Source organism: Mobula birostris, chromosome 8, assembly GCF_030028105.1.
Source record: "Mobula birostris isolate sMobBir1 chromosome 8, sMobBir1.hap1, whole genome shotgun sequence".
In the NCBI taxonomy this organism is placed as follows: domain Eukaryota; kingdom Metazoa; phylum Chordata; class Chondrichthyes; order Myliobatiformes; family Myliobatidae; genus Mobula; species Mobula birostris.
Window position 1 is genome coordinate 167,089,410 of NC_092377.1, and position 26,063 is coordinate 167,115,472.

Below are 26,063 nucleotides of genomic sequence, written 5' to 3' on the forward strand. Positions count from 1 at the left end.
TCTGTTGATTCTGTTGGTGTCTGCCACCCTCAGCCTGCTGCCCCAGCACACAACAGCAAACATGATAGCACTGGCCACCACAGACTCGTAGAACATCCTCAGCATCGTCTGGCAGATGTTAAAGGGCAGTCTCCTCAGGAAATAGAGACAGCTCTGACCCTACTTGTAGACAGCCTCAGTGTTCTTTGACCAGTCCAGTTTATTGTCAATTCGTATCCCCAGGTATTTGTGATCCTCCACCATGTCCACACTGACCCCCGGATGGAAACAGGGGTCACCATAACATATAACACAGTACAGACTGTTCAGCTCACAATGTTTTGCCAACCTTCTAACCTACTCTAAGATCAATCTAACTCTTCCCTCTGACATGCCCCCCACATTTTCCTATCAGCCGTGGGTCCATCACAGTTTCTTAAATGTCCCTAATGTATCTGCCTCTACCATCACCTCCAGCAGAACATTCCACATATCCACTGCTCTGTGTAAAAAAAACTTCAGACACCTCCACTATACTTTCCTTCAATCACCTTAAAATTATGCCCAAATTTTCCAAAGCACTTATATTTCTAAGCAACAGATCTATGGTGCACTGCCTTCCGATTTACCAAGGATTGTACCTGTACCTGGAAAATCAGCGATGGATATGGTCCAAGTTCCGCAGATTGTTGTACAGCAGCTCCTGATAACTGAGACCTCTGAGGTCTCGCGCCGGGACGTGCTCTCCCTCGTGCTACCTCTGTTCCAAATTCAGGAGAACGCGGGTCAGTCGTTGGACGAGGCGGGCCATCCCCGACAGGGAATCTGGTCCACTCAGACATCTAGCTACCTGTGAAACAAAACGTCATCGATAAAAGCTCACACTCTGGCATTCAAGCGTTTGGTTTGTGTAAAATACCAATTCCCGAGCCACATTTAATAAACCATTCTGGCAGTTACACAGCAGATAGTATTCACAGCTCCATCACAAATTCAAGTCCCAATCAAGAGATTCCTACTCAAAATCCAGGTTGACACTCCCAGCACAGCTCCATAATAGTGTGCCTTGGTAGCCCTCTCCTTGGATCAGTAACAGTGGAGCTTTGCTTTGCTGGGCTGGCCTTTCTGCAGATGAGACACTAACCTGAGAGAGCCTATCTTCCCAAAACTGTGACAACAAAAGACCCTTGTTCAAAAAGGACAACAAATCCCAATGATATCCTGAAACAAATTAAAAGCTGATACTGCAGCATTCGAGTGTTTAGGATGTGGAAACTATAGAAAGGGTGCGCAGGATATTTACAAGGATGTTGCCTGGATAGAATAAATGTAGCACTGCAGTATTCTGTTTTTAGTGTACACGCTCATCTTCCTGTCTGTTAATATGGTCTTCATTTTTTGCGAAGCTTCTTTCGCCATTGTTATTCTGTATTTGACATCTGCATCGCACCTGCCATGACTTGTTATTAGGCTGCCAAGATATCTGAATTTGTTGACTTGTTTGATGTTTGTATTTCCGATCTTGATCATACATCGTGGGATGTGTGTTTTTCTGGAGATGATCATGCTTTCTGTCGTCTTGGTGTTGATTGAGAGGCCTCTGCGATTACTTTCTGCTGCCACTATACTGAGTAGTTCTTGAAGTTTTGTTTCTGAGTCAGCTATTAGTACCAGTTATTATGGAAGTGAATGCTGGACCATTTCCCCAACAATGGAAATGAGACTAGAAGCAGAATTATGGTTCTACAGGAGAATGTTAAAAATATCATGGACCACACACACATCAAATGAAGAAGTTCTCAGAAGAGCCCAAGCAGTTCGATCACTCATACCAACAATAAGAGAAAGACAACTCAGATTCCTAGGACACATCATGCGGAAAGATGAACTGGAAAAACTCATACTCTGGAAAGATCAAGGGGAGCAAACCTAGAGGAAGACCTCAGCTTATGTACATCAAAATCATAGCCAGGTGGCTACACATCGAGGAAATGGAAGTCATCCAAAGAACAAGGGATAGATCTATATGGAAAACTATGGTCACCAACGTCTGCATCGGATATGGTACCTAGACAGACAGACAGTTGCCTGGATTGGGAAGCATACCTTATGAGAATAGGTTGAGTGAATATGGCCTTTTCTCCTTGGAGCGACAGAGGATAAGAAGTGACCTAATAGAGGTGTATAAGATGATGAGAGGCATTGATCATGTGGATAGTCAGAGGCTTTCTCCCAGGGCTAAAATGGCTGACATGAGAGGGCGCAGATTTAAGGTGCTTGGAAGCAGGTACAGAGGAGATGTCAGGGGTACGTGTTTTTTTTATATAAACACAGTTGTGAGAGTTTGGAATGGGCTGCCGGCAACAGTGGTGGAGGTGGATACAATAGAGTCTTTTAAGAGACTCCTGGATAGGTACATGGAGCTTAGAAAAATAGAGGGCTATAGATAACCCTAGGCAATTTCTAAAGTAAGTACACGTTCATCACAGAATTGTGGGCCGAAGGGCCTGTATTGTGCTGTAGGTTTTCTATGTTTCAAATTCCATCCTTCAATAAGAAGTTTTTAACCCAACAAATCACCATATTCTGATTTGTGTAATGCTCTGACTAATTCATAACCCAAAATGTCTTCAGTGATGCACTGAAAGGCACCATGAGAAAGCAAGTCTGTCCCTTCATTACTGCCCCCAATCACATCACCTATTATGGAGTACAGAAATCAACCTGCCTACCTAACCAAGCAACACTCTGGCCTAAATAACCATCCCAAGGCTGTTCATCCCTTCCCATGCCCTTCAGATTCAAACTGATTCACGTTTATCATACGTACATCAAAACAGTGAAATGTGTGGTTTGCATTTACAGCCCATACACCCAAGGATTAGCTTGGGGGCAGTCTGCAAGTATCACATATCCCATTATGTCCACAGATCCCTAAAAGTTGCCTCACAGGTGGATAGGGTAGTTAAGAAAGCTTATGGGGTGTTAGCTTTCATAAGTCGAGGGATAGAGTTTAAGAGTCGCGATGTAATGATGCAGCTCTATAAAACTCTGGTTAGGCCACACTTGGAGTATTGTGTCCAGTTCTGGTCACCTCACTATAGGAAGGATGTGGAAGCATTGGAAAGGGTACAGAGGAGATTTACCAGGATGCTGCCTGGTTTAGAAAGTACGCACTATGATCAGAGATTAAGGGAGCTAGGGCTTTACTCTTTGGAGAGGAGGAGGATGAGAGGAGACGTGATAGAGGTATACAAGGTAATAAGAGGAATAGATAGAGTGGATAGCCAGCGCCTCTTCCCCAGGGCACCACTGCTCAATACAAGAGGACATGGCTTTAAGGTAAGGGGTGGGAAGTTCAAGGGGGATATTAGAGGAAGGTTTTTTACTCAGAGAGTGGTTGGTGCGTGGAATGCACTGCCTGAGTCAGTGGTGGAGACAGATACACTAGTGAAGTTTAAGAGACTACTAGACAGGCATATGGAGGAATTTAAGGTGGGCGCTTATATGGGAAGCAGGGTTTGAGGGTCGGCACAACACTGTGGGCCGAAGGGCCTGTACTGTGCTGTACTATTCTATGTTCTATGTACATATCACCAGCAGTGTACCGCCACGTTCAGATCAACTAAAACACCAATAATAAAACAGCAAAAATAAGCCACTTTTCCCCCTCCCCACCTCACATCTCAGAAGAGGCCCCTTCTAATCCCACCTCAACTAACACCTTTCACCACCAGCGACATTGCTGCTGAGAAACATCCTAGAATGCGCTGGGACACAGCATTAGTGATATAACCTGGGGCCATCAGGTGTTTCAGGTCTTTCAACATTCAGGCGACCCAGTGAGGGTTGATCAGGCCCTGGTTTGAGTCCGAGCAGCCTCAGCCCATGGATCACACCTCTTAATCCATGGCCATCTGGAGGCTTGCTCAGCAGCCTCTGTAATGGCTCTGATGGCCTTGCAGGCTCCATAATTCCAAGAAGACAGCCAGCAAACCTCTAATCTTACTTCTGTAGGCTCACATTGTGTCCTCCACCCACCTCCGACACTGCTCTGCCAACTCCTGGTATCTGGCAAATACACTGTTGCTAGTCCAGTCATAGCCTCTAAATGGAAGGACATCCCTTTAGAAGAGAGAGGAACTGGAATTTCTTCAGGGTGTGGATCTGTGAAAGTCATTACCATAGTCTGCTGTGGAAGCCAAGTCATTGAGTATATTTAAACCAGAGCGTGATCGGTTCTTGATTAGGAAGCAACACACAAAGTTGGAGGAACTCAGCAGGTCAGGTAGTACCTGTGGAAATGAATAAACAATCAACATTTTGGGCCGAGAACCTTCTTCAGTGCTGGAAAGGAAGGACGAAGATGTCAGAATAAAAAAAGGTAGGGAGGAAGAGGATAGCTAGAGGTGATAGGTGAAGCCAGATGGGTAGGAAATGTAATGGGCTGGAACAGAAGGAAGGAATCTGATAGGAGAGGAGAGTGGACCATAGAAGAAAGGGAGGGAGGAGGGGGCCCAGGGGTAGTAATAAGCAGGTAAGAAGAGGTAAGAGGTCAGGGTGGGGAAAGGAAGAGGGGAGGGGGAAGGAGGATTTTTTTTAAACCAGAAGAAATTAATATTGATGCCACCAGGTTAGAAGCTACCCAGACAGACTTTAAGGTGTTGCTCCTCAAGCCCGAGTGTGGCCTCAGACCGGACAGAACGGGAATTGGACTTGCAATTAAAATGTCTGGCCATGGGGAAGCTCTGCTTTTGGCAGATGGAGCAGAGGTGCAGGATAAAGCAGTCTCCCAATTTACAACAGGTCTCACCAATGTAGAGGAGGCCACATCAGGAGGGGATGATAAGGGTGTCTAAACTTATAGAGAAAAGATAGGAAAACAGGGCTTTCTCCTTCCCTCATGTTCCTCTATTCCCCACTCTTTACTTCTTCTCTCCTGCCCATTACCTCCCCTGGGTGCTCTCCACCTCCTTTTCTCTCCCATGGTCCACTCTCCTCTCTGATCAGGCTCCTTCTTCTCCAGCCCTTCAACTTTTCCACCCACCTGGCTTCACCTATCACCTCCCAGCCAGTCCTCCTTTCCCACCCCCCAGCTGTTTTATCCTGGCACCTTCTCCCTTCCTTCCCAGTCCTGAAGGTGGGTCTCAGCTCGAAGAGTCTATTCATTTCCATGGATGTCGCCTGACCTGCTGAGTTCCTCCAGCGTTTGTGTTAGCTTGCTTACGAAAACAGGGCTGACGGTAAACCAAGTCGAATTAGTAGGGTCTCAGCCCTAAACGTCGACAGTCTATGCCCCTCCCAGCTGACCTGCAGCAACCTGTGTGTGAACCACTACCCCTACCTCGTGCCCCCAACCATGTTATCACAGACCCTTACCCCTCCTCACCGACCTGGCCGACGCCCACCCCGCCCTCTCCCTCCACTGTGGGCAACCTTTGCCCTTTCCCCCTTCCCCCTTCTCTGGGGCATAGTGTCCAACTGACCCTTTCTCCCCGCAGCCTTTTGGGTGGGAACACACACACACAGCGACCAGACGGCCTTCCAATTAACCCCAAGATTCAGAGTCCTCGGATCAGACCTCCACCTGCTCCGTCTGCGTATGCGTATGCGTGCTACCCACACCACTATTGGCACTCACCTGTGCGTGCCCGCCCACGGTCACGTCTTATTGGGCCCCCGACCCGTCTTGTTGGAGGGGATCTCCCTTCAATCAGAATTTCCCGCCCTCATTTTCAAACTCGATTGGCTGCCGTGGCTGAGGTTTCATTCACTATTCGTTGACGCGAATGCTACTCAAAGCATGTCACGTCGGCGGCGACACGCCCGGCACGTGGTGTGTAGGCGCTCCCGGGGTCTCCCCGGTCTGAGCTCGGTTGTTCGCTGCAATTTGCCAATACTCTCGTCGCAATTGGTCTGCGGCGGGTGCAATCTCAGTGGCTCTCCACTCGGCTTTAAATCGAATTTCAAAGTAAATTGTATTATCAAAGCACATACATATCACCATATGCAACGCTGGGAACACACACAACCCTGGGATTCATTTTCCTGTGGGCATACTCAGCAGATCTATAGAATATTAAGACCATAAGATATAGGAGCAGAAGTAGGCTATTCGGCCCATCGAGTCCGCTCCACCGTTCAATCATGGGCTGATCCAATTCTTCCAGTCATCCCCACTCCCCTGCCTTCACCCCATACCCTTTGATGCCCTGGCTAATCAAGAACCTATCTATCTCTGCCATAAATGCCCCCATTGACTTGGCCTCCACAGCCTCTCATGGCAACAAATTCCACAGATTTACCACCCTATGACTAAAGCAATTTCTCCACATCTCTGTTCTAAATGGATGTCCTTCAATCCTGAAGTCATGCCCTCTCGTCCTAGACTCCCCCACCATGAGAAATAACTTAGCCATATCTAACCTGTTCAGGCCTTTTAACATTCGGAATGTTTCTATGAGATCTCCCCTCATTCTCCTGAACTCCAGGGAATACAGCCCAAGAGCTGCCAGACGTTCCTCATACAGTAACCTTTTCATTCCTGGAATCATTCTCATGAATCTTCTCTGAACCCTCTCCAATGTCAGTATATCCCTTCTAAAATAAGGAGCCCAAAACTGCACACAATACTCCAAGTGTGGTCTCACAAGTGCCTTATAGAGCCTCAACATCACACGTCTGCTCTTATATTCTATACCTCTAGAAATGAATGCCAACATTGCATTCGCCTTTTTCACCACCAACTCAACCTGGAGGTTAACCTTTAGGGTATCTTGCACAAGGACTCCCAAGTCCCTTTGCATCTCTACATTTTGAATTCTCTCTCCATCTAAATAATAGTCTGCCCATTTATTTCTTCCACCAAAGTGCATGACCATACACTTTCCAACATTGTATTTCATTTGCCATTTCTTTGCCCATTCCCTTAAACTATCTAAGTATCTCTGTTTCCTCAACACTACCCGCCCCTCCACCTATCTTTGTATCATTGGCAAATTTAGCCACAAACCCATTAATCCCATAGTCCAAATCATTGACATACATCATAGAAAGCAGCGGTCCCGTCACCAACCCCTGCGGAACTCCACTGGTAACCGGCAGCCAGCCAGAATAGGATCCATTTATTCCCACTCTCTGTTTTAGTCTGATCAGCCAATGCTCCACCCATGCTAGTTACTCCCCTGTACTGTAATTCCATGGGCTCTTATCTTGCTAAGCAGCCTCATGTGCGGCACCTTTTCAAAGGCCTTCTGAAAATCCAAGTACACCACATCTACTGCATCTCCTTTGTCTACCTACCCTGCTTGTAATTTCCTCAAAAAATTGCAGTAGGTTTGTCAGGCAGAATTTTCCTTTCAGGAAACCATGCTGGTTTAGGCCTATCTTGTCATGTGCCTCCATGTGCTCTGTAATCTGATCCCTAACAATCGATTCCAACAACTTCACAACCACTGATGTCAGGCTAACAGGTCTATAGTTTCCTTTCTGCTGCCTCCCACCCTTCTTAAATAGCAGAGTAACATTTGCAATTTTCCAGTCCTGTTATATTAACTACAACAGGACCAAAGAAAGATTAACTAGAGTGCAGAAGACAACAAACTATGCCAATGAAAATATAAATAAATAGCAATAAATAATGAGAACATGAGATAAATAGTCCTTGAAGTGAGATCACTGGTTGTGAGAACATCTCAATGGTTGGGCAAGTGAGGAGTTATCCCCTTTTGTTAACAAGCCTGGACAATAGTAATACTTACATCAAGCTGCTGTTTATTGACTACAGCTCAATGTTTTACACAACCATACTCTCAATTCCAATCAAAAATCTCCAAAACCTGTGCCTCTGTACGTTCTTCACTAGGAGAGTACTGGCATCAAGGACGTGTGCTTAGCCCACTGCTCTGCTCTCTCAGAACCCATGACTTTGTGGCTAGGCACAGCTGAAGAGGCATTTATAAATCTGCCGATGACACAACTATCATTTGCAGAATTTGAGACAGTGACGAGGAGGCGTACGGGAGTGAGATAGATCAGCTGGCTGAGAGGTGTCACAGCAACAACCTTGCACTTAATGTCAGTATGACAAGGAATCCATTGTGGACTTCAGGAAGGGGAAGCTGAGGGAACACACATCAGTCCTCAGAGAGGGATCAGAAGTGGAAAGAGTGAAGTTCCTGGGTGTCAACATCTCTGCAGATTTATCATGGGTCCAACATAATGATGTAATTGCAAAGGTTTTTTATGTTTCTATGTGCCCTGGAGAGCATTCTAACTGGTTGCATCACTATCTGGTATGGAGGGGACCAACGTACAGGATTGGAAAAAGCAGAAAGCAGTAAACTCAGCCAGGTCCATCATGGGCACCAACCTCCCTGGCATCGAGGATATCTTCAAAAGGTGATGCCTCAAAAAGGAGGCATCCAACTTAAGGAAACACCCCCCGCCCCCCCATCACCCAGGACTTGCCCTCTTCTCATCAGGGAGTAAGTACAAGATCCTGAAGACATACACTAAATAGTTCAGGAACAGTCTCTTCCCCTCTGCCTTCAGATTTCTGGATGGACAATGAATCCATGAACACTTTCTCAGTATATTTTCCCTCTCTTTCTGCACTACTAATTTGCTTTATTTTTTATGTATTTCTCATTGCAATTTATAGTTCTTCCTGTGTTTTGTATTGTACTGCTGTCCCAGAACAACAAACTTAATGACAAATGCTGGTGATATTAAACTAGATTCTGATCTTGTAGCCTCATTTCTATTAATTGACATTCCACCTCCAATCTCTGTAGACCTGATAACAGCTTCAGTTTATGCTCTGGTACTGGGTTTGTGTTAATATTGGCACATTTACCAACCGACCCAGGGAAACGTGAGTCCTGCATATCGTTCACAGATCAAAGCATGAGGTAAAACCGACTAGAATGCAGAATAAACTGCAACAGCTACTGAAAAGTGCAATGCAGATACATGATAAAATGCAAGGCCAAAAAATCCACCTTATCATACAAGATTTCTGTTCCAGAATCTGATAGCAGTTAGGTAAAAGCTATCCTTGAGCGTACTTATACATGCTTTCAGGGTTTTGTATCTCCTGCGTGATGGGAGAGGGGTGAAGAGAGAATGGTGATTCCCTTTGATGGGTGTTCAGTGATATCCTCTCTCACTGCTCCCTCTCTGTGATCTCTGCTGTTCCCTGGCCCCACGATGATGTACTCACCCAGACTCGACCGCTCCGCTTCCCTCCCCCTCCTTCTTATTCTGGTTTCTGCCCCTTTAGTCTCACCCAAAACATCAATTTATTCCCCTCTATCAGTGCTGCCTGACCTGCTGAGTTCCTCCAGCAATTTTGTGTGTGTTGCTTCCCAACATCTGCAGAATCTGTCCGGTTTATATTCTCTTGTGTGTGTTTGGACAGCTTATTTACTTTCCCAGGCTCTCTTGGTGGGCACCACAGTAGCACAGCAGTTTCTGCGAGACTATTACAGCCTGGGGCATCAGGGTTCAATTACAGTGTCCTCTGTGAGAAACTTTGTACATTCTCCCTGTGTGCATGTGGGTTTCCTCCAGGTGCTCTGGTTTCCTCCCACAGTCCAAGGACGTACCAGTTACAAGGTTGATTGGTCATTGTAAACTGGCATGTGATTCAGCTGGGGTTAATTCAGTGGGTTGCTGGGCAACGTGACCTGATGGATCAGAAGGGCCTGTTCAGCGTTGTATCTCTAAATAAAATTTTTAAAATACTGGTGTGTTCCAAGCGTGTGACAAACAAAATGCAGTAAGTATTGATAGTTCTCAGCAGGTCAGACCATACTTATAGAGAGAGAAATAGAGTTTGTTCCAAATAGTTGGCCATTAGCGGATGCTGAGGATTTCTTGCATTTTGTGATTTGAATTGACAGGGCTCCACACTGGCATAGCATGTAGAGATATTGTATAACGTCTGCATGACCTACCTTGGCTTCATCAGTTACCCACTGGACAGGACTGGAAGCCTATCCGAAGGAACTAACTCAGAGGAAATTCTGAAAGTGCTTTCCCCCTCAACACTGAAACACTTTCACCAACAAGTTTGTACGCAATTCAAGGTGACGCACCATCACCTTTTCAAGGTCACTTAGGAACCATGTAATATTTTCCTCCCAAATCTTACATCAGACATAAATTAGTGAGACAGTATAGAATGCTATATTTGAAAGGACGCATATGATTACATTTTCTTGTAATATTTATATGGTGGTAACTTTGACTCAACTTTCCAAACTTAAACGATCACTCCGTAATAAAATTCAGAAGTTTTGGAAAGTTCAAAAATTCAAAGTAAATTTATAATCAAAGTATGTATATGTTATCGTTTACTGTCTTGAGAGTGATTTTCTTGCAGGTATTTACAAGAAAAAATACAATATTATATTAGGAAATACAATCGAAATTTACAAAAGAGAATTTTGCATTAACACTGACAATCAATCAACGTGCAAAAGAAGACAAAGTGTGAGAATGAATTTTCTGTGATAGCAGGACCCTGAACTCTCGACACGGAGTATGTATGCTCTAAAACAACATCAGTAAAACTGGTGATTTTCAAACTCGGGAACTTTCCGCATCCGTGCACCTTGACAGGAGGCGAGAACTGCGCGTGCGCGAAGGAGCGGCCGCGGCGGGTTGACGTTCTCCCGCGGGGTGTGCGCGCATGCGTCGTGCGGGGCTCCCGGCCGGAAGCGGGTGCTGGCGGCTGGAGTGCGACGGGAGATGGCGGTGAACCTGAGCAGGAATGGACCGGCGCTGCAGGCCGCCTACCGCGATGTGCTCAACGACAAGACGGCTACCGACTGGTGAGCAGGCAGCTGGGCGGGGAGGGACGGACGGACGGACTCGGGGGCACGGGGAGGTGCTGAGGTGTTTCCAGGTTGTCACTGACCGGATGCGGGTGGGGCTTGTAACCTGGCGGGGGTGGGGCATGTTATCTCCTGCCCCACACTGGGGAGATCTTTTGATCCTTGTCTTTCCCCCTCCCTTGGGAAAGACTGTGGTACCCGCTCTCCCCCACCCTGCGGAGAGCTTTTGATACCTGCCCTTCCCTCTCCCCTGGGAAAGTCTGTGGTACTCGGTCTCCCCCACCCTGGGGAGAGCCTGTGGTATCCCCTCCCAACACCCTGGGGAGAACTTTTGACCCCTGTCCTTTCCCCTCTCCAGGGAAAGTGTATATAAAATCCTCCCTTCATCCTGGGGAGAGTTTTTGACCGTCTCCCTCCTCTGGGGGTGTGTGTGCAGACCCCACCCTGGGAGATGGTTTGAGGTCTGCCCTTGCTCTTTTTCTGTGGAGAGTCTGTCAAAACCCCTCCATTACCCTGGGGAGAGTTTTTGACTTGTCCATTCCCCTCCCTGGGGAGAGTCTGTGGTAACCCCCTCCCCCCACCCTGATGAGAGCCTTTGAGCCCTGTCTTTTCCCCCCTCTCTGAGGGAGAGTGTCCAAACCCCTGCCCTCCCTCTAGGGAAGGTTTCTGCTCTTCCCCCTCCTCCTGGAAGGGCTTCTGCTTGCCTTCCGCCCCCCCACTCCCATTAACCAGCTCTCCTCTCCCTCCGTCCAACCCCCACCTCCCCTCTCCCTCCCTTCACCCTCCCCCCACTGCTGAGAAGCTGCAAGCATCCTATCTTTCCCTCACCCTGTTGCCCTTGGGCGAGGGTAAACAGACTTCAAAGAGGCTTAGGTGAGCTGAGTGAGTGGGTTTAAATCTGGTAAATGCAATCTAATCTGAAGCTGAAAACAAAAAAGACTGCTGATGCTTCAGAAAAAAAAATGTCGGAAATACTCTGCAAGTCAGACTGCGTTTGTGGTAAAGAAACAAAATCAGCCTTTCAGATCAATAACCTGTTGTTAGAAGGAGACTAAAGATTCTGATTTATTTCTCACGTACATTGAAGCATACAGTGTAATATGTTGTTTGAGTTGACAACCAACACACCTGAGGATGTGCTGTGGACAGTGCAAGTGTCGTCAACATTCTGGCGGCAAAATGACATGTCCACAAAATTCAGCAGAACAACACAGCGAGAAAGCAACTTCAGTGAAAAAACGTCCCTTTCCTCCCACCCACCCGTGCACATACAGTCCTCTAACCACAGGAAAGTCTATCTTCAGCCTCCAGTGGACTGACAAATTCGCAGATATTGGGCCTTCAACTTCTGCAGCAGGCTTGCGGCTTATTAAGTTGCAGAGAGGCAGGGAAGGTGGGCAATTGTGTTAAACACAAGAGGTTCTGAAGATGCTGGAAATCCAATGCAAGACACAAAATGCTGGAGGAACTTAGCCAGTCAGGCAGCATCTGTGGAGAGGAATAAACAGGTCACATTTCAGGGCTCAATAAGGTTAGTGAGTGAGTGTCAGAATATAGACAAAAGAATGTCGGAGTTGTGAAATGTCGATCAGGAAGACAGGTCAGGGTAGGCGTGTCCTCCATTTCAAGAGGAGAGAGAAAAAAAATCACAGGACAGCTTCGACCCCACTGAATGATCCCCTAGTGTGATAAAATGCACTCTTAACCTCGCAGGGTTACGATCTTGCACCTTGTTGTTTACCTGCACTTTCTCTGTAGCTTTTCCACATTATTCTGCATTCTGTTGTCATTTTTCCTTTTCTACCTGAACACACTGTTTAGTGATCTGATCTGTATGAACAGTATGTAAGACAAGCTTTTCACTATCTCGGTACATGTGGCAATAACAATCTAATTCCAATATCATAGATGCAGAGAGAAGTCAAGTTACCTTACCTTGTGGAATTCAGTGTTAAATCTAGAAAGCTAGGGCCTGCATGGTAGCTTAGTTTTTAAGCATAACACTAAATATTAGAGTGCCAGCGACCTGGATTCAATTCTTGTTGCTGTCTGTAAGAAGTTTGTACATTCTCCCTGTGATCATGTGGTTTCCTCTGGGCTCTGGTTTCCTCCCACATACTAAAAATGTTAGCATGAGTAAGTTGTGGGTATGTTATGTTGGCCCTGGAAGTGTGGCCACACTTGTGGGCTGTCCCCACTTGTGTTAACAATGATGTTAATCATTGACACAAATGACACATTTCTCTATGCTTTGATGTACATGTGACAGATAAAATAATCTTAAAATCTTAATCTTCTCCGCTCAAGGAAGAACCTAGAGCCTAATAAATGGATTCTATGTCATTGGAATGAGAGAGTTGTAAACGTTCAAATGGGTGGAGGACATCAGAATTGGACGGGACTGACAAGGAGGGGAAAGGATAGATTGAAGACAGAAAGCAACAAGTTCAGGGCCAGAGCTGGCTGAATCAAAGGGTCTACCAGAGCAGTCCTGTGCGTGGGTTTTTGGGCAGGGGATAGCAGTGGGCAGTGTGGGACTGGAACACCATAAGGCTGGCCACTGTGCAGTGAAGATCTGACAAAATGGGGTCCACAGCTGGGTGACCATGACCCCAGAAGTTGGGCACCATGCTCCAAAGGGGGTGTAGAATAAGTTGTCTGGTGCCTCTGAGAGAGCTGAGTTCACAAAACCACAGCAGTGGGCTCTTGGTGAATGGAGTGGTTAGGAGTTCATGAGAGGGCAAGTGAGAGACACCTTCTTCCCCCACCCTCCCAAGCTTCTTTTATCTCCGTTGGCGCTTTGGGCAGCAACAAAGGTCCTCAGTCTCTGTGCTTGCCGTCGCACACATATATTGAAGGATTCTTCATTGCTGTTTCTGTAACTATTTTTTAGGGTTGTTAGCCCTGAGCTGAACCCCCAAACTTGGGGACCCTTGGAGGACTCGTAGTCTGGCCTGTACCCTTTGACTTGTTTGGCACGGGTGCCCTTACCAAGAGCCAACGCATAAAGCTTTGACTCCAGCCAGCATAGCTCTATGGGTCATTGAGGTACATAAGCCTCCAAACCCTATGGCAAGGTTGTAGACATCTTGGAGGTTTCCTTACTTTTATGGCTCTTTATAGATCAGCTTGAATGGGCAAGGTCATGCATTTCCTTACTTTGTAGGCTCTTATGTTTTGACTGCAGGCTAGGTACTTGAGGAAGAAAGGCAGGGAGATTAACACTATAACTTCCTGGATGATCATAATGAAAATAGAAGTTTTTTATTGCATAAAAACCAAACTGATCAGGGGAATTTCAGAGAGGAAGTGGAAAAAGACATAAAATAAGTTTGTCAGAAAATAAAGGGGGTTCCAAGATTGTGAGAATGTGGGTCTATAAAGGAGGCTGGACTGATGTGGGATGAATGGTAAATTCACTCATGGAGGGAGAGAATGTGGCTGAGGTGCTGGTTCAGCACTCTGCCCTGCACTGGCAAAGGAAAATGTAACTGGGGTTTTGGATGGGCTAAAAGTTGACAGTAGCTATCTGCACTTGATGCAGTTGACTACTTCAAAACATCTTCAGCTTCAGACAAAAAAACAGAAGTCCAGAGTAACACACAGGAAATGCTTTAGGAACTCAGCAGGTCAGGCAGCATCAATGGAGGGGAATAAACAATCGACGTCTCAGGTTGAGGTCCTCCTGCGTTACTGGAAAGGAAGGGAGAAGAAGCCAGAATAAGAAGGTTGGGGAGCGGAGGAGTACAACCTCATCTTTTATTTATTGACGTACAACCTGGAACCATGCCACCCAGCAATCCCTTGATATAATCCTAGCCTAATCATGGGACATCTTTGGACTGTGGGAGGAAACCCATGCGGTCATGGGGGAGATAGTACAAGCTCCTTACAGGCAGTGGCAGGAATTGAACCCACGTCTCTGCTTCTGTAAAGTGTTGTGCTAACCACTATGCTACTGATCACTTGCCAACTTGTGCTGCTTCCCCTCCCCCACCTTATCCTGGCATCTTTCCCCACTTCTTTCCAGTTCTGATGAAGGATCTCTACTCAGACATGGTACCTGCTGTACTGAAAATTGCAAACTTTATATACTTGTTCTAAACGTTGGTGTAGGACTGAAGCATAAGCCAGTTGGGGGAAGGTTCTAGAAACAACATTGAGAGCGGAACTAGTGCCACTCATTAGTTTAATTTGATTCAAGAAAATCACGATGGATTGTTAAAAACAAGTTAGTTACAGAAGTTTTTGAACAGAGGAGATAATGAGGAAGGTGTGGTTGATGAAATAAGTGTGGATTTGCAAACGGTATTTGGTCAAGTTCCATTTTATAGGCTTTGTACAAAAGCGCAGCCACTGAATAAACTGGTCTGTAGCAGTGTGAGCAGAAAATCGATGAAGTGAGAGGAAACGGTAGTAGTGAGTTTATTTATCAGCGGCAGGAATTGTGCACCAAGGCTCCCCAGGGCTTGGTACGATGCCACTATTGGCACGGTAGAATGATGGTTAGCACAAACACTTTACAGTGCTAGTGATCACCCACTGGTGTTTGATTCCCACCATTGTCTGTAAGGAGTTTGTTCGTTCTGTCTGTGACAGCATGCATTTCTTACAGGTCCTCTGGTTTCTTCCCACATTCTAAAGATTTCTACATAGGGTTAGAGAGTGTTAGTGAGTTGTGGGCATGCTGTGGTGACATTTGTAGGCTGCCCCAGTCAGAATCCTTGTTGATCAGTGACACAAGATGATGCATTTCACTGTATGTTTTGATATATCGATGTATATGTGACAAATAAAGCTAATTGTCTATTCTTTATCCTGTTTGTGATATATACGCTTGTCTGTATTGTGGACAAATACCAAATTTACAGATAATACTATTCTTGGAGTCACAGTAGCGAGAAATTAAAGGATGTAGACAGGTCGTTTAAATGGGCAGCCAGCTATCAATTAAAATTCACAGAGAAACGTAAAGTGCTTGAAGTTCAAAGTAGATTTATTATCAAAGTATGTATACATTATACAACCTTGAGATTTGTCTCCTTACAGGCAGCCACAAGACAAAGAAACCCAATAGGACCCGTGTTTTTTTTTTAAGAAGGCCATCAAACACCCAATGTGCAGTGGGAAAAAAACAAATAGCGCAAACAATAAAAGTAAGCAAATAACATTCAGAACGGAACCTCATGAAAGTGAGCCCACAGCCATGAAACCAGTCATCACTGCAGCCGATTCAAGAGCCCATTGCGGGCCACAGCCGCAGTTCAGTGCAAAGATGAGTGAATCTCAGGAGCAGTGAGCTGAACTGGCATGCTCCTCGCCTCTGACACCCTGGCCTTTTTAATCGTCAAACTTTGGGTCATTCCTCTCTTGGACGTGGGCCTTGCAGTTTTGATACGCTCTCGGGCCATGGCCCAGATGCTTCCATACAGGCCATACCCAACCTTTTCGACTCAGTTGGGTGCTGAATTCCATCAAACCTCTGGTCATTCCTTGCTCTTGGGCCCTATTCCCGCTGCCTCAACTCTACCTAACCTCCACTCACCTTACTTCGGTTCTGCCGCATCAAATCGCCTCCAAGTCAACTTCTGCAGTGGAAGAAGTTGGCTCATTCCCTGCTCTCAGGTCCAGGACAAAGTGTTGCATCTTTGGTCAGAAGCATGGGAAGGGCCACAATAAATTAAAGGGTGTAATTCTCAAAGGCATACAGGAACTGAGAGATTTGTTGAAATTGACAGAAGTTGAGATGGTGGCTAAAAATGTTTTGGGGGTCCTGGGCTTTATAAACAATTAAATAAGAGTGTAAGAAAGTAAGTGCTGAGATTTATTTTCTTGTGAGAATACTCAATAAATCCATAATAGAATAATGACCGTAACAGAATCAATGGAAGACTGCACCAACTTGGGTGTTCAACCAGTGTGCAAATAGAAAAAAAGGAAAAACCCCAGTAAATATCAAGAACATGAAATAAAGAGTGTTTGAAAGTGAGTCTATTGGTTATGGGAACATTTCAAAGTTTGGGCAAGTGAACTTGAGTGAAGTTATCCGCTCTGGTTTAAGAGCCTGATGACTGAGGGGTAATAACTGTTCCTGAACCTGGTGGTGTGGGACCTGATGGTTGAGGAGTAATAACTGTTCCTGAACCTGGTGGTGTGGGACCTGATGGTTGAGGGGTAATAACTGGTCCTGAACCTGGTGGTGTGGGACCTGATGATTGAGGGGTAATAACTGTTCCTGAACCTGGTGGTGTGGGACCTGATGGTTGAGGGGTAATAACTGTTCCTGAACCTGGTGGTGTGGGACCTGATGATTGAGGGGTAATAACTGTTCCTGAACCTGGTGGTGTGGGACCTGATGGTTGAGGGGTAATAACTGTTCCTGAACCTGGTGGTGTGGGACCTGATGGTTGAGGGGTAATAACTGTTCCTGAACCTGGTGGTGTGGGACCTGATGGTTGAGGGGTAATAACTGTTCCTGAACCTGGTGGTGTGGGACCTGATGGTTGAGGGGTAATAACTGTTCCTGAACCTGGTGGTGTGGGACCTGATGGTTGTAGGGTAATAACTGTTCCTGAACCTGGTGATGTGGGACCTGATGGTTGCAGGGTAACAACTGTTCCCGAACCTGGTGGTGTGGGACCTGATGGTTGAGGGGTAACAACTGTTCCTGAACCTGGTGGTGTGGGACCTGATGGTTGTAGGGTAACAACTGTTCCTGAACCCAGTGGTGTGGGTCCTGAAGCTCCTATACCTTCTTCCTGATGGCAGCAGTGAGAAGAGAGCATGTTTTTGATGGTGGGGTCCCTGATGATGGATATTACTTTCCTGAGATAACCTATCATGTAGATGTCATGGGGGTATTGTATGCAGTCGTGGTCACCACAACTTAGGAAAGATATGAAAGCTCTGCAGAGAGGGTACAGACAAGATTCCAAGGAGGAGGAATTTGTTTTTGTTATAAAGATTAATCAGAGTAACTAGCATTGTTTATTCTGGAACAGAGGGGGTTGATGAAATATTTGTGAAGGGTGTTCCCAATCGCAGGATCAAGGACCTGATTATGGATATGAGATGAAGTGTAAATGGAAGTAGGAGATGCAAAGGACATAACAGAAGTTGAGCAAAACAACCAAAAATTACCCAAAGACAACCTCAGTGGAGTGAGTAGTTGGGTCTGGACTGCACTGCTCGTAGGAACATTCAGAAGAGAGCAAGAAATCGAAAAAGGAAGACTGGTTTCTTAAATTTAAACTATCTCCTTCAAATGATAATTGGCAGGTCAGGTTTTTTTTGAACTATGTTCCAAAACTGTGGAACTCAATACCTAGAACTATAATGGATGCAGACTCAGTTGACATTTTTAAACGCCACCTCAAAACCTATTTATTTATTATTGCTTTTATTTTGTTGTCTTTTATTTTCATGTTTGTACTTTATCGCATTGTAAAGCACTTTGAACTACATCGTCTGTATGAAAAGTGGTCTATAAGTAAGTTTATTATTGTTAATATTGGCAGGCAGTGGGGAGATAACAGGAATGGGACTGGTTGATTACCATTACATGTAGTAAGTACAAACCAAAGGGCTAAGTGGTTCCCTCTGCATTGTAACCATTCTTTGAGTGAAATGTAAGATGTCTCTGATCTGGCTTTTGGGGTGGGTGCATGGTTGTTCTTGGATGGGAAGGTTGGTGGGGTAGGGGGTGGCAGCAGTGAGCTGGGCATAATTGGGAATGCTAAAGCGACGGACATGAAGCTGGGTGGCGTCTCAGTAAGCGGGATTAGTGTTCTGGTGCCAGTTGCTCTGTGTCTCTAGTAAGGTTATGGTAACATAACCACAGATATTGGATTCCCTGGGTTGATGTTAAACTTATTTAGATTTGGTCTTTCATAAAATTCCTGACAATTATATGTTTGATCTGACTATAAAGAATGTTTGTGAAGAAGAGACTGGAACAATCAACCAAACAGGGAGGGAGGCGATGTTCTCTCTAGTTTGTTTTACACCTGCGTGGACCAACCATTGGTCTGAGCAGAACATTTTCACATGGCCTGAAAACTGTGGTGCTTTAATTTTTTTTTTGTAATATATGCTGAATATTCAGAATGGAAATTGAAAAGTCACATACTTTTGATTTTATGTATTGATTGAAGGGTATAATGAAATACAGTAAAACAAATAGCCTTCATGTTTCATAAACTTTTTAACTTAGATGGCATCAGCGGGCCAACAGTTTATTAACAATGAGCTACTGACTTCCATTCTGTGTTTATTGTTACAATTTGTAACAGTGTTGTAACTTGAAACACTGACAATGTAAATGCATTGAAGCTCTAAAATGTGTCAAAGTAAAAGTTGTGTCTCTTTATTATTTAGAAAGTGTCCATTACATTTATTAATATATTAATTAGATTAGATTATGAGGACACTCAGTCCTTGTTTATTGTCATTTAGACAAATTTAGCAGGCGGCAAAAGGGAGAAACGCTCCCTGCCATAAACCTCCAGGCACCGACAACTACCGATGCATTGTAAGCACCTGACCGCAGCCAACTCTGAGTCTGTCCGAAAACTTCGAGCCCTCCGACACCGAGCACCATCTCTGCCGAGTGCTTCGAACCTGCCCCGGCCGCCAAGCAACAAGCAAAGCCAAGGGGTAGGGTTGCCAACTGATAAGAGGAGCAGTCAAATACATTGTACTTACCCCGAGTAAGGCTACAATGACCATGAAGCCTTGCGCAGGCACCAGTGTGCATGCGTGTACGTGCCGATTTTTTTTCTACAAATCGTTTTTGGCGATTCTGTTCCGGGGGGGGGGGGTGTTAATCACGACCGGAATATAGGTAATAAGGGCTAATGCACTCAATTTCGTTTCTAAAAGGGTTTATCTAATGAATTTAATATTAAACACACAGTGCATATTTTCCTTGCACGAATATAGTGATAAGTCAATTATCAGGGGATCTTGAAGTAAGTGTTGAACGAACTTACAGTAGAAGTGGTAGAGGCAGGTCCGATATTTATCATTTAAAGAAAAATTGGATAGGTGTATGGACAGGAAAGAAATGGAGGGTTATGGGCTGAGTGCAGGTTGGTGGGACTAGGTGAGAGTAGCGTTCGGCATGGACTAGAAGAGCAGAGATGGCCTGTTTCTGTGCTGTAATTCTTATGTGGTTATATAAGTCATTCGTAAGTCAATAGCATCATTACATTTTAAGTAACATTTGGATATTAAACACACAGCACATATTTTCCCCGTATGAACATATAAGATCATTGCAACACACCAATATTGCTGAATACTTGGGCTGAATACTTGTTTCCCTGCAGCAAGATGGTGCCATTGAGGGGTGATGGGAGACAGCGATACTCGAAGGGGGTTCCTTATGTCCAGTCTATTCCGCAATTTAGTTTTTGTTGCATTCATTGCAGAGATATGTTGGAAATGGAAGCAGCATTTTCAGTGCTTTCATGGCTACCTCAGGATATTTTGCCTTGACTTTAACCCAGAGTGCCGGCAGAGATGTTACGTCAAACATACTTTTCAGCCCGCCGTCATTTGCAAGCTGGAGGAGTTGATCTCCTTCCCGTGCTGACATGAATGACATGCGGGTAATGACCTTGCATGCGTAATGACCTCGCATGCATTCAAACTCAACAGTGGGCTTGACAGGGATTGAGGAAAGGTGCAGCTGACTCCTATCGCTAAATCATATCATTTCCTTGCGGACTGGTAGCACATGCTTTGCGGCCCGGTGTTTGGGGACCGCCGTCCTAGAGCGTCCTGGCCTGTAGATTGATCATGGATGTTGTCCTGGAGCCACCTTTCTGCAAGAAGAGCCCACAGCAGTTCCTCATGTCACTCAGTGCAGCTGCAGATGAACTGAACGAACACTGGAGGAACCAGTCCCCAACCTTGTAGCACACAGCAAGCCTCAGTGTCTCCTCCTTTGACCTCCACAACAAGTGACTCCAAGGCATGAACGAGGGCCTGGTTCGTGCCACAACCAAGGCCACATGGGTCCCCTGCATCTGTCTTGCCAATGAACCAGTGAATTGAACTTGCTTCTACATTTCCAATGTTTAACAGGATCTTACAATCACAAGAAAAACATCCCACACTGTCCATTGGATCACACTCTGCCTCCCTGCACTGCCACTGACACCGTCTTCCTTGTCTCGCTGAAACAGGCTGCAACATTATGTGCAAGAAGTCGAGCTCCACTGTAATCCAGCAACTGGATCGGGTGGAGTAGACCTGCAGCTGTCTTGTGATTGTGAAAAAGATGTAAAGGGTGAAAAATAACTCCTTCGTTTGGACTCAGAGGCCACTGCGTCTGAGTGCACTGCCATCTTACCTGAATTGATGTAAACGGGAGTTTGTGCACTGCTCTCCTTCCTGAAGTTAATAACCCAGCTCTTTTGTTTTGCTGACGTTGAGGGAAGTTTGCTGCATGATGACAATCTTTCCACAATGTCATGGTGCCCCCCTCCCCACCCCACCATTGCTGATTCAGGACTGCACTGTCAGATCCAGATCCATCTCAAACTGTGTCAGCAAGTGTGCTGATTATACAACAGTATTTGGCCTCATTGGTAACAATGATGAGTCAGCATGCAGAGAGAAGGCTGAGAGGCTTGTCAAATGATGTGTGAGCAGCAACCTGGGTCTCAACATGGACAAGACAAAAGGGAAGATTGTGGATTTAAGGAGGGCACAGGCCAACCACTCTCCATTGCATATCATTGGCTCTGCCATGGAGAAAGTGAAGATCTCCAAGTTCCTTGGTGTACTCATAACGGATGATCTAATGTGGACCATCAACACCACATTATTCAAGAAGGCACCGCAGTGTCTGCACTTCTGAGCAGATTGTGGCGTGCAAGGTTCCCTGTCCCCATTCTAACAACTTTCTGCACGAGCAGCATCCTGTCTGGCTGCATCATTGTGTGACAGGGAGGCTGCAAGACATTAGACCGCAAGACCCTACAGAGGATAGTAAAAACTGCCGAGAGGACCAATGGGGTCTCCTTCCCCTCTATTTGTAACATTTACCAGGGGTGTTGCAGATGAAGGGCCCAAAGCATTGTTGAGGATTCCTACCACTCATAAACTCTGACCCACTGCCGTCAGGAAGGAGGTATAGGATTATCAGGGCTAGGATTGCCAAATTGATTAACAGCTTCTTCCCTCAGGCTGTGAGCCGAATGAACACCCTGCCACCACGGAAATCTTGACACTAGGACAGTAAGCTGTTTATTGTACTCTTTACTGTGTACTGTGCACTACATGCATTTTGAATTGTATTTTGTCACCATATTTATGGTAGTATTTTGTTTCATATACTGTGGGTGATATATGTATTGTGGGTGCACTGTGGTCTGGAGGAATATTGTTCCATTTGGTTGTGTGTATGTACAGTCAGATGACAATAAACTTGAATGTAACCTCATGTCACAAAGCTCTTTATTTCCTTCCTGTACTCTGACTCATCAGTATTCGAGCTGCAACCCACTGTGGTGATATCATTTGCAAATGTTTGCATGGAGTTGGGAGAATGCAGTCATGAGTGTACAGGGTTAATGAGAGAAGAGGAAGAGATTTGTGAAATGAGGAACATGTTCTCTAGAAATGGAGAATGATAGTAAAATCTGGAAGAAATGTAGTAATCACTGAATACAGCAGATCAGAATTGCATACTTTCTTCTTGTTTTTGTTCTAAAATACAAGTCCTTGCCATTTTAAATTCTCGATCTTGACTGAATCTGAACTGAGTCACATCTGAGATCCCTCATGAGTCCTGTCTCTTAAGCAAGGCCTTACCTAGCGACACAAAATGCTGGAGGAATTAAGCAGGTCAGGCAGCAACAATGAAGAGGAATTTACCTTGCAACCCTTGTGTGGTTATGGTGATTGGTATCTATTCTAAAACCACTCTGCGGTACCTGAAACCCAGTCCCAAAACATTGACTGTTTCTTCCCCTCTAGACATGCTGCTTGACCCACTGAGTTCCTCCAGCATTTTGTGTGTGTTGCAGTGTCAGTACTTTTCCTTGGTGTGAAATGGGTAGTGTACCAATTTATTTTGGGATTTTGTTTACTATTGCAAAATCATATTAAATTTGCAGCACATAGACTATTCTATCCTTCAGCAGTGTTGTGCTTATTCATGATGCAAGATTTCTCCAACTGTTCTGTAGCTCGGTCTCTTCTGCCATGATCTTATTGAACATGTGAGAATAAGCTAACCTTTTTACTTCTTGCCCGATGTTCTTTTCACCTTGGTGCATTTGTCCACCTTCTCCTTAAACATTGCTCATCTCAACCACTCTGTGAGAGCAAGTTCCTCGTTCATCCAAATTCGGGTGATTACATTCCTTCTGAATATTCTGTTCAATTCATTACAGGTTGTCAACAGTTCCTTCATATCTCTCTTGCCACAAGTGGAAACATCCTCTTCCTAACCTGGCTTTTTCCAGATATGAGTCTTGGGTTGAGAGACTTATACTCTATTTCCAGCCATTTTTGGCCTGTTGCTTCATGCATTGCATACAGTATAATCCAAACCTATACAGATTTCAAGGTTAGACCTGTGAAGTGTTGCTTAACTATTTCACACCCTGGTAATAAGAGCCCAAAGAGGCCAGTGACACTTACGAAAATAATTCAACAATGTGCCGATGATTGCCATCTCCTTTGTTTCCTCGAGCTCAATGGTATCATTAACATACATTTCCCAGTTTGGACTAAGTACCTTGGCGGTGTATAGATATAGATATTTCGGTTGCACCCAATACCTGTTCACCTGACATAGGAGCGGAATTAGTCTATTCGGCCCATCAAGTCTGCTACTCCATTCCATCATTCCTGATTTAAAGACTAAAGAAAGATTTAAGATTAGCTTTCTTGGTTACATGTACATCAAGTCAGCGAGATTTGTGCTTGGCAGCCTGCAATTGTTGCCACACTTCTGGCACTGGCGTAGCTTGTCTGCAACTCACTAACCCTAACCCGTGCGTCTTTGGAATGTGGGAAGGCAGAGCAAATCAACACCGTCACAGGGAGAATGTATAAACTCCTTACAGACGGCAGCAAGGGTCAAACCCCAATCTTACAGCTGACAAGGTAATAGAGTTATACTACCCGCTACGCTGCCATGCGCTCCATTTATCATCCCTCCCAACCCCATTCCCTGCCTTCTTCCTGTAACCTTAAATACCCTGTTTAAACCAGTGCAGGATTTTTTCATAGTCGTAGAAGGTATAGCACAGAAGCAGGCCATTTGGTTCATCTAGTCTGTGCCAAGCACATTTGTGTTAAGTGCAAAGATACCAAATAGAAAAGAAATTGGCATAATCCCGCTTATTTAATGCAAGGTCTCCCCGATATTGGGCACCATTTGATCAGGACCACCAAAGGTTTGAAAGAAGGAAATATTTGTCATACATACATCGAAATATTTCAACACAGTCCAATGATGTGTGGGGGGCAGCCTGTAATTGTTGCCATTCTTCCAGTGCCAACAGAGCATGCTCACAATTTACTCACCTTAACCTATACATCTTTGAACTGCGGTAGGAAACTGGAGCACCCGGAGGAAACCCACAGGGCTATGGGGAGAATGTACAAACACCTTACAGACAGCGTTGGACCTTCTGACCGCTGTACTTGAGCACTTGGCAGGCAGAGTGTTTCAGTACTGAGTGACTCCAGTCCTGAAGCGTTCTTGCTGAAAGTTCAGTGCTGGGTAGTTTCACTGGGCTGCAGCAGACAAATACCTGAGGTTCGCTCACTGTGCATAATCCTCCCTGCGCTTTCTGAATGCATTCCATAGCTTCATATCTGATGAGACATCTCTTTCAAAGTCAATCAACTGTGCTTCAGCAAATGAGTCATCACAAACAACTGTACAGCCTTCCTCTTTATGCATTCCACTTACATTTCCTCTCTTTCATGCTATGTTTCCTGACCATTTCAGATGCTCCCTCTGCGTTTTTGAGCCTCTTACTCTCACAATGACAATGTATGTGCATGCTTAGGTTAACACTGCAGTGTTGGTAGACTAAATTTGTTCATTATGTGCCATGTCATATGAGGTGGACGATCATGGTCTTTCCATAACCATGATTGTTCTTGGGAAATTTTTCTGCACAAGTGGTTTGCCATTCCCTTCTGGGTAGTGTCTTTACAAGACAGGTGACCCCAACCATTATCAATACTCTTCAGAGATTGTCTGGTGTCAGTGGTCATATATCTAGGACTTGTGATATGGCTTCACATGACCCTGATTGTGGGGCTAAGCAGGTGCTACTCCATGCCCAAGGTGACCTGCAGGCTAATGGAGTGAAGAAATACCTTACACCTCCTTTGGTAGAGGCATACATCCACCCTGCCACTCATGTAGACTAAATAAAAGGTTTGTTTTCGTCAGTTTTGCTTGCTTGATTTGGCCTACTGTCTTATCTAATGCCACATGTCAATTCAACATGAGCCTCATCCGAAACGTGAACTATTTCCCTCAATAGATGTTGCCTGGCCCCGATTTCCTCTGGTTTTGCATGTGTTGATTGAGCATCTCCACCAATGTTCCCTCAGCTGTGCGGACTAACCTTTGCTCTGAGCAGGACTTTTTTACACAGCCTGAAAACTGTGTGGCACTATAAATGGTTTCTTTGTAATCTGCGTACTATGAATATTTGGAATGGAAATTGAAAAGTCAGATACTTATTAATTGAAGGGTATTTTGAAATACAGTAAAATAAAGAAAGTCCTTCATGTTTTGTAAACTTTTAAACTTAGATGGCATCAGCGTTCAGCGGGCTGTTGGTTTATTAGTAATGAGCTGCCGACTTCCATTCTGTGTTTATTGTTACAATTTGTAACAGTGTTGTAACCTAAAACACTGATAATGTAAATACTTTGAACCTCTAAAATATTTCAAAGTAAAGGTTGTGTATGTTTATTGTTTAGAAAATTTATTGATTATATTCATTAACACAATGAATTACAGGGTATTTCACAATTATATTAACGGATTTCAAAATTATATTAGCAGAATTTCAAAATGCTGTTAAGATTATATAAGATAAAATTCCATCTTTTTGGCAACAAAGGCAATGTGCACGTGAACTTAGAAGGAACTATGATCTGCAGTCTCTTGTATCTGCATGTTACTTGTTTCCACTGAATTGCATCCACTCTGATTTTAAGGTTACTCCATTCTCAGCTCAAAAATGTGGCATT

At 44.9% G+C, this 26,063-nt stretch overlaps 2 protein-coding genes across 4 annotated transcripts in view; one reads left to right on the plus strand and one right to left on the minus strand.

The window, feature by feature from the left end:
- piwil2 (piwi-like RNA-mediated gene silencing 2) overlaps positions 1-5,497 on the minus strand; it is a 109,621-nt gene extending 104,124 nt beyond the window's left edge. Inside the window, exons 1-2 of the mRNA XM_072267267.1 lie at positions 5,466-5,497; positions 609-829 (exon numbers count right to left, since the gene is read on the minus strand). Coding sequence (XP_072123368.1) covers positions 609-821 — 213 coding nt within the window. The 5' untranslated portion in view covers positions 822-829; positions 5,466-5,497. The remainder of the gene's footprint in view (positions 1-608; positions 830-5,465) is intronic.
- A 5,167-nt stretch (positions 5,498-10,664) lies between these two features.
- The window catches only part of dbnlb (drebrin-like b), a 50,944-nt gene continuing 35,545 nt past the window's right edge, over positions 10,665-26,063 (plus strand). For 2 of the 3 annotated variants that reach the window (XM_072266807.1, XM_072266808.1), the window contains exon 1: positions 10,665-10,817. In XM_072266807.1, coding sequence (XP_072122908.1) covers positions 10,735-10,817 — 83 coding nt within the window. In that variant the 5' untranslated portion in view covers positions 10,665-10,734. The remainder of the gene's footprint in view (positions 10,818-26,063) is intronic. The other variant, XM_072266809.1, reaches the window with a different exon arrangement.